Raw genomic sequence first — 8,663 nt, forward strand, 5'->3', positions numbered from 1 at the left:
AATTTTTTAGCATTAAATTTCACCCATATAATACACCACTTTAGGAGAAAAAAAAAAATCTAGAGAATCCTTGGTGCATATTTTGACCTATAAAAAATAAAGTTATCATTTCACCAGTGAATAAAAACAAACTTTCTAAATATCTTTAAATACAAAAAAAAACTAACTTTTAACTTTGCTACAAAGGCCCCGTTTGGTAAACCTGTGGGAAAGTGATTATAACTTAACAGTTTATAGTTTATAGCTGTGAACATAAGCTAATTTTTGACTTATAAATTAAGTTTCTCATCCCCACTCAAAGAATAAGTTGATTTTTAACTTATAAAAAATTATAAACTGTATTGTTAAACTAAACCAAACACATTAAAATAACTTAAATTAAACTAAAAATTAAAATAAATTGAAAATAAACCCTATCAAATGGGGCTAAAAAAGTGACTAAAAACCAAGTTGTCACGAGAAGCCTATATATCTATCTATCTATCTATCTATACTATTATAAAGTGAATACTATTATAAAGTGAACACATAATATGGTGTCCTGAAGCTTGCTTTACCCTCCTCATGCCATGTGGCAGTGTTTTTTATTTTTTTAAAAAAAGTTAAAAAAAGAGATGGGCAAGGCTTGAACCCATTAAAAAAAGAGATGGGCAATGCTTGAACCCATGACCATGGGTTTAAATATAAGGACTCATACCACTTAAACTAAGTACATATTATAATATTAATTTCATTATTATTTTCTTTTATTCCTATTTATTTAATTTGCACACACACCGTCACCGTGTGTGCCCAACCGCTAGTATATATATATATATATATATATATATATATATATATATATATATATATATATAGTACTTTATACCAAGTAATTTTCCCATTTATTTCTCCCTGTCTTTCAAGGCAAGTGACAACGTCGTTGGAGCTGTTCATCTGCAAGTTGGTTGAACGAGGCAATTAGGGTTTCCATATTCATTCTCTGATGCAAACAATTAGGGTTTTCTCTCTGATATGCAGCATGAACATAGGGCTTCCAATCTCCGGATTGTAGCCAATGTCAGCCCCTTTCTGTCAAGCCCTCTCTTATCGTCCCTCTCTTCTCTCACATCCCATTTCCAGAGCTAGGGTTCTCAAGTTCTCCAAATCCCCCCTCCCACTCAATCGGACTTCACTCCTCCTCGGCTCTCTCTCCAAGTCTTCCAAACATGTAATCTCTCTCTCTTTCTATTCATCAAGTATATATTTTTTGTATGTATATAATTTGCATGTGAATCTGATTTTCATTTTGTTTCTAAGAGAGATAATGGGGAAGAAAAGAGTACTCCAATGGCTAAACACAAATTTTGAGTAAAAGTTTGGTAATTGGCACAATTGTAAATTTAGAAGTTGCTATATCACTACAAATGGCCTTTAGAAATTTGAGTTAAAAAAGGGTCTCCCTTGATTTGAGTCAAGGATTGGAGAAAGATTTTGGGCATTTTTACTCAAATTTAAATTTGATATGGGTAAATAAAGGGTAAGGTTTGGAGATGCCCTTAAATTTGTGATTCTTGGTAGGACTTGAGGAATGTCACAACTCTTTTGCAAACTAAATGGATTGAGGTTTTCTAAATTTCGTTATCTAAAACGATAGCAAACATATATCTCATTTTGTTTTCCTTTTATTTTCCTCTGTTTTCTCATTACCCAAATGGAGCAAAGATTGATTTTTGTAGTCTTTCAATTAACCTCCATATGTTACTGAGAAAAAGTTTAAATCCTTGGCGCAACTAATATTGATACGGCTTGTAGGCTTAGTTAAGGCTTGTTTTTCACTATTGAGAAGCATAATTATTGAGGTTTACTTTACTTATTTTTTCCTCTGGCCTCTTGGAAGCGAAGAGAAGATTCAGTATTGCATTGATGTTTTATATTTCTAATGTTTTTCTGTTGTCTTGTAGAAATGGCAAATTTCATGCTTTAGGCATGAAGACACTTCTTCAGAATTTCTTGAGCCTGAGAATGTAGATGATAAATTGCCGGAAATACTGGTGAACCCTGAATTTGAACAATCGAATATTGGATATGATGATTGGGCTTCAAGTCTTAGAAAGGTATTTTTCACTTCTTTTGGTTGGACAGTAAGTTTTAGTTTTAGTACATTGGTGGGAATTATTTATTGTTCTCAGTACCAAAGCATCTTACTTGATACTACTTTTGTTGAATATGGGTAGATTTTAATATCTTTTATTTTCCAGAAAGTCGATCATTTTAAAGAAAAATATCTGATGTCTTTGAGTAGGTATTAAATTTTATGTCTTGGACTGTAAAACCACTTAAATAGTTTGAATGGGTAACTGACATTTATGATTTTTTTGAAGTTGCCATTGTGGATATATACAGATTTTTGTCCTATGTTTTGCATAAAGCTTGAATTTCATTCATCAAGCATGAGAAAATCACTTGAATTTCGCTCTTGCCAAGTTGTTTAGGCAATGCCTTGGTTGTAGGATTGCCTAGGCAAGATGTGCCCTATGTAAAAAGATATGCTTCGATTTTAGCTCCATTTAACTTGTCATGTTCATTAAAAATCTATGGTTTCTTGCATTGTTTCTTCAACTCTTCTACCCCCTTGGAAGGAAAATGAATGAGAAACCATACTACAAATGGAAAAAGATAAAGTTATTAAATTAGTCAATTATGATATTTTTGGTCTTAACTCATAATAGTTGGAACCTATTAGTTGTTTACTTATTAAAACAATAAAGAAAAATAATTAAGTTGGAAACTAATTGATTGCTTACTTTCACTCACAAGTTAAGTTACATATGTAACGGTCTTCCGAGATGGTACACCTTCATATTCAATTATCGCCTTGCATTATGCTGCCATTCAGATCTAAGAAAATAGTGGGAAGGTTAAAAAAATCAAATTATTCTCAACTAATTATGTTTTGTTACATTAGTTAATTTTTTAACAGCTCTTGACATGTTATAACAATCTGATTATCTAAAATTATCTGATCATGGTTCTTAGTTAATCACATACATTATAAAGTAAATGCCTTGGCTGGGTAGGTGTGTTTAAGTGTCGATCTATCCGATTCTCAAGTCTTTGGATATCAAGGCATGGGTTAGTTGTTGATCCATCAGGTTTCTGATTTCTCTTTTTCTACTTAATAGTGTTTCTAGTTTTCTACCATGTTGGCAAAAAAGAAAAGAAAAGAAAAGAAAAAGAAGAAGTCTACTGACAAGGTCTATCCCACATAGGTTTTTGAATAATAGAATCAATTTGGGAACAGGTAACGAAAGTATATTAGAAATTTTATGTGGGTGGAGAATGTGCTACGATTTCTGTGGAGGACCTCATCTCTCGCCACCAAGCCTGCAGAACCCTAGAGTGCTGTGGTGCCAAAGACAGGGTTCAGCTTAACATCATGCACTTTTCCTTTGTTGAATCTGCCTTAGTTATTTCTTCTTTGGCTATTGATTGGGGTACTTCATTTCTTTCTTAGACGACCCCATCATGAAAAATAATATGAATGACTGTGTTACAATTCATAATAATTATCAGAAAGTAGAAATGGGAAATATTGTGCTTGCACACATCTTTCTTATAGAAGAATCAAGTTTCTAACTAGAGTTCTGGTCATGTTTGACTGAGATACTTCATTCAGTTCTTAGTTGTCCCTGTAATAATATATGTAATAATACCCCCATGTGAATAATGTAAAGATTATGAATGACTATTCTACAATCCATTAATGACAATTAGTGAGTAGAACATGGGAAATATGGTGTTCAGAGACATAATGCCCATGGAGTAATTAGTTTCTGAGAAGAGTATCCTAATTTCGTTTTCCTAAAAGAATAAGTTGATGAGTGGATTTTGTAATCAAGTTCTAAAGTGTGTGCATTGGTTGTCATTTTATTTTATTTTTTTGAATGCCCCTTGTGTCTTTTTTAAATTTTTGCATAGCCCAATTAAGGGAAATTAAGAAAATCTATGCTAGGTTCAACTGTAAAAGTGTAAAATCAACTCCGATCATGATGTTTGAGATTAGTGAGTAATTTTCTGCTTATGTTTCAGGCTGCAGATGTAGTTTTTATTGCAGAACCTTGGACAGTGCCATGGACAGCAAAGACCATTCTGCAGGTAAATCATTTTTTTCATTTATCATATAGTTGTTATTATAAAATATTCCGAGTCCTACAAAAGCACTTTGACAATGTGTCATGAATCCATCTTTATCTAGTATTAGTAAATAGCAAAGCATTTGCAATGGAAAGCCTTTCAACAATGATGAGCGAGTTTCAGACTTTTTCTATCGTGTGCTTATCAATATGAATATTCAACTAAAGGGGAAATATGACAAATACAATCTTCCATTAGCAAGGAATGCTGTTGTAGGCTCCTAGAATTTGTGGGCCATAATGGAGAGCAAGCATAAGCTTCTAAATGTCAAATATTTGGAAATGTTGTACGTAAAGGTTGTAAATATTACCTACCCAAAAAAAAAGGTTGTAAATAATCTAAATTTGAAGTAATTGTGTTGCTATTGATCAGAAATTTAAATCTACCATTACATTAAGTGTTGGATTTGGTTAGTTAGAGTAATTAATGCTTTAGTATGCGACAGTATGTTTAAAGAATAGTACTCATGGAAAAAGGTATTGGCAAATGCTAACAAGTGCCCCCTAGGCATTGGTTAATGTTGGAAAGTGTGTAAAAAGTGTCTTGAAAATATGTAAAAATGTTAAACAATGTATTGATTTCAATAAAAGTGTATTGAATTTAGCAAAAAGTGTCTTGTGTTCTTCAATTTTTGTCTTTTACTTGTGCCCTAGGGGCACTCATTAGCAAGACCCTTTGAGGAATAGTTTGTAACATTATTGACCATGTCTTTGAAAGAAACTAGAGTATGGAGCCTGCATGTATAGTGTGGTGTTGGTTTTGTGATGAAAGAAGTGATTATAATGGTCGGAGGTGATAGTTTGGTGGCAAGGTTCTGAAAAGCGGTTGCAGTCGCCGTAACGGTGGCGGTGACGCGGTTGCGGTTGCGGGGTGTAAAGGCCGTAGTGTAACGGTTGTGGTAACCGAAACCGTGAATTTTTTTATTTTTCGCATAATTTGAAAAAAACTTACCGATACGCATATTTTTTTTCCATGATCATATTTATTGGGTTAAAAATAAATATTGATCAATTTTTGTAAATTTTTAAGTATGATCCAATATATTTCATATTTTTAAATCACTATAAACTGAGTTTTTTACATTTTATTTTAATAATTAATGACTTTATATTATACAAAAAATCAATCACTAACTATTATATATAAGATAAATAATGACAAAAGTAAGAGAATAAATAAGAGCCTAAATATATATATATATACACATTTTAACCAAGCCAAGTAGATAATGACCACACTTATTATTATTATTATTATTTTCAAACAATATATAGATAGACACACACAAACAAAATGGTTTAGTGATAGCAGCTGAATAAAATAGCATAGGTCTTACAGTTTCAACAAATCAATAACATGTTCTTCATCTTCCCTCTTCTCTCTCTATCTCTTGCTCCTCCATTTTCTGTCTTTAGCTTCCCTCCTCTCTCTATCCCTCTTCTCCCATTTTCAACTTTTTTTTGTATGTTTTTTCAGAAAAAAACAGTTTGGAACCGTTACGTAACGGTGCGTAACAGGCCGTTACAACACCGTTACGACCACTACGCAGCCGCTACGGCCGACACACCAGTGAATCTCAATCACACTGCAAAAGCGGCCGTAACGGATGGCGGTAACCGCCAAAACCGTTACGTAACGGCGTTACGTAACGGTTGCGGCTGCTTTTTAAAACCTTGTTTGGTGGTGGTATGTGTTGGCAATGCAAAGGTAGTAATTAAGATTGAACTGAGGCTAAACCACAATTTCCACCTTGCCAGTGGGTTTCTTGGAGAGGTAAGAGGCAAAAATGATTTGACAACATGATGATTGGTGGTGTCGACGACTAACTAACCACCTGGCAGTGGCAATAAGATGCAAAAACAGTAATGCAATGTGGGCGCCAGGATGGCAGCCACAGCAATGTGATTTTATAAGGTGGAAATAAGGATGTGATGGCCTTGATGAAAAAAGATAGAAAAAGGGGTTTTTGGGTGGAGTCAATACTGGTGTTGTGGGGTGGGATCATTGGGTTAGCCGGGAGGTAGCTGGGTGACAAAGTGGCAGTGGTAAGTGTCTCAGACTCTCAGTAAGCTAAGAGAAAGTTGACAAATTAGAGGTTGTAGCTTGCAATGCCTGTGGTGGCATGATATGGTGTGTTGTCACTTTTTTTTTTTTCGTTTTTTTTGTTGGGGGGTGCGCGGTTGTTGATTTGGTGGGGTCATGGTCTTATAGGCGAGAGGTGATGCCAATAATAGGTCAGTAGTCAGAGGCAACACAAGGGTAATGTGTTAATAGTTGTGGTTGCTGTGTCTTGGTAGCTGTGGTTGCAAGGGTGGAGCAGCTAATGCTGGTAGTGCTGGTGATGATGTTGATTAGGCTCTATTAATATCATAATGACAGTTTAATAAGTAGGTATTGATGGATTATTATCCAATTAGATTTTATTAATGTCATTTATGTAACCATGAATTGTTTAGTTGACAGTGACTGTAGCAGAGGTGATCTTGATGATGAGGGTGATGATTGTTTTTTATTACTTTTTATCAAATTTCTGAAGCTTTCAGTTGAAATCGATTGAATTGAGGGCTTTTTTTTTCTTTTCCTTTTTTTCTTTTTTGTTTGTGTGTGTGTGGAAATTTTCTTCTGGAAACAAAGCAAGATCTTTGCACATCCTAGAAGCTTCTACCCTAGCATAGTAGCACTGGCTTATTGGGATTCCCATTTTCTATCTATAGAAGAAGGTTAACCAACTTAATATGCCATTATACTCATCTGGAAACTTTAATTTATCCAGCAAATGGTTGGAAATTATTTTGTTCTTGAAGTTTATGATAGAAATGCATGGAAAAGAACAAATACGAAGAATAGCAAAATAAAATTCTCTGGTGGTGCAGGTAATGCTCCTCTGGATTGCCTCCTTCTGGTTAGTAGGATCTTGGATAATTCCGTTCTTGGCTCACTCAGCAGGTTTCAGAAAGGAATCCTTGACATGCAGAGGACAAGCTTTATATATTCTTTTGACAGACGTGGCAGAAGGCCTTGCTGGGATTGCAATCCTCCATCACTGCCTCGCAAGGTTCCGTCCTCTACCATCCGATTGGTTCAGGTTTAAGCTTGGAGGGAAATGGCACTTTGATGTTGGCTTGGGTTGCCTTATGTTTCCCCTTGTCAACCGGCTCTCACAAGTCAACTTAAATTTATTGCCTATTATTCCATCTGCACCTGTCACAGTCTCAAGTATTGAGCAATCAATTATTTCACGAGATCCGGTGGCGATGGCCCTCTATGCCATTGTAGTGTCGGTTTGTGCTCCTGTTTGGGAAGAGATTGTCTTCCGCGGGTTTCTTCTCCCTTCTTTGACCAGGTACATGCCTGTATGGTGCTCAATTCTTGTGAGTTCAATAGCTTTTGCTTTGGCACATTTCAATTTGCAGAGGATGTTACCGCTTGTATTCCTTGGGGTGGTGATGGGTGCTGTTTTTGCGCGATCACGAAACCTGTTTGCTTCGATGCTTTTGCATAGCCTCTGGAATGCCTTTGTATTCCTAGATATTATGAAATGACATTCTTGTTATGTAATTTTATATTTGTTAATCGGGTCTATTCGCCATTTCTTCTCTTGCTGTGTATAATTGTAGTGTTGGTGTATAGGATTTTCTGATGATTGATTTAGACTTTCAATCACGACACAAATGAAATGTGAAATTCTTGAGTAGTCTACTTCCCTTCAAATAATGAACCCCTTGAATTATGGGAGGACTTTCGAATTGGTAAGGGGTTTTACTTGTCTACGAATCATTCCATTTGATCTTTTAGAGCCCAACTTCACCTCGATGGATACTGCTGTCACTTCACATTTTTGTGGGGATTTTTCTTTTTGTGGGTTGTAGGTATTGTATTCCAATGATTTCCTTGCTGCTCACACAAATCTCCACAGCATGACAGTGAACAACAAAAACAAAGATTTTGAGTAAAAGAGAGTCGCTTTGTATGGTAATAAAAAAGGAAAATGTTATAAAAAAAAACTGTAATCTCACAAATTACTCTTAAACTCATAGATGTGAAATGCAATAATAGTGCTTTACTTTTTGAATTGAACCAATAAAATAACATAATATGAGCAACTCAACTGCAGGCTCAACATCTGTGAGTAAGAATAGATTGTCAGATTTTTTGGGTGGATAATAAATTGTCAGATGTGTTACTCATACTATGTTCATATTCAATGCACAAGATTCTCACCTATAACAGGGTCTGACAAAGGAAACAGAGAAGCCTTTTGCCCACTATTTTGTGGGCCGATTGATTTTCCGTGACTTGAACTAGAGTGACAGTATTGAGAGTGGAGTAGTAGGGCTTTACTTTCTTGAGGGGGTAGGTACACTTTGGTTAAGATAGTTTTAAGTGGTATTTCAGTTTACTTTTTGTCTTTGTTTAAGATTTCAATTAAGGTGGCAAGATCTTTAGAAAAATTGATGCAGGATTTTCTTTGGAAGGGGAAGGATAAG

The 8,663-nt window shown here is 35.0% G+C and overlaps 1 protein-coding gene across 1 annotated transcript; it reads left to right on the forward strand.

Moving 5' to 3' along the window:
• Positions 1-862: 862 nt before the first annotated feature.
• On the forward strand, positions 863-7,870 carry LOC114300452 (uncharacterized). The gene is made up of 4 exons (XM_028245326.2): positions 863-1,210; positions 1,944-2,096; positions 4,072-4,137; positions 7,050-7,870. Exons 1-4 carry the CDS (start codon positions 1,058-1,060, stop codon positions 7,716-7,718), a joined length of 1,041 nt encoding a protein of 346 aa, XP_028101127.1. The 5' UTR covers positions 863-1,057; the 3' UTR covers positions 7,719-7,870.
• The last annotated feature ends 793 nt before the right edge of the window (positions 7,871-8,663 follow it).

Source organism: Camellia sinensis, chromosome 8 (genome assembly GCF_055761805.1).
Source record: "Camellia sinensis isolate YWXY chromosome 8, ASM5576180v1, whole genome shotgun sequence".
Lineage (NCBI taxonomy): Eukaryota > Viridiplantae > Streptophyta > Magnoliopsida > Ericales > Theaceae > Camellia > Camellia sinensis.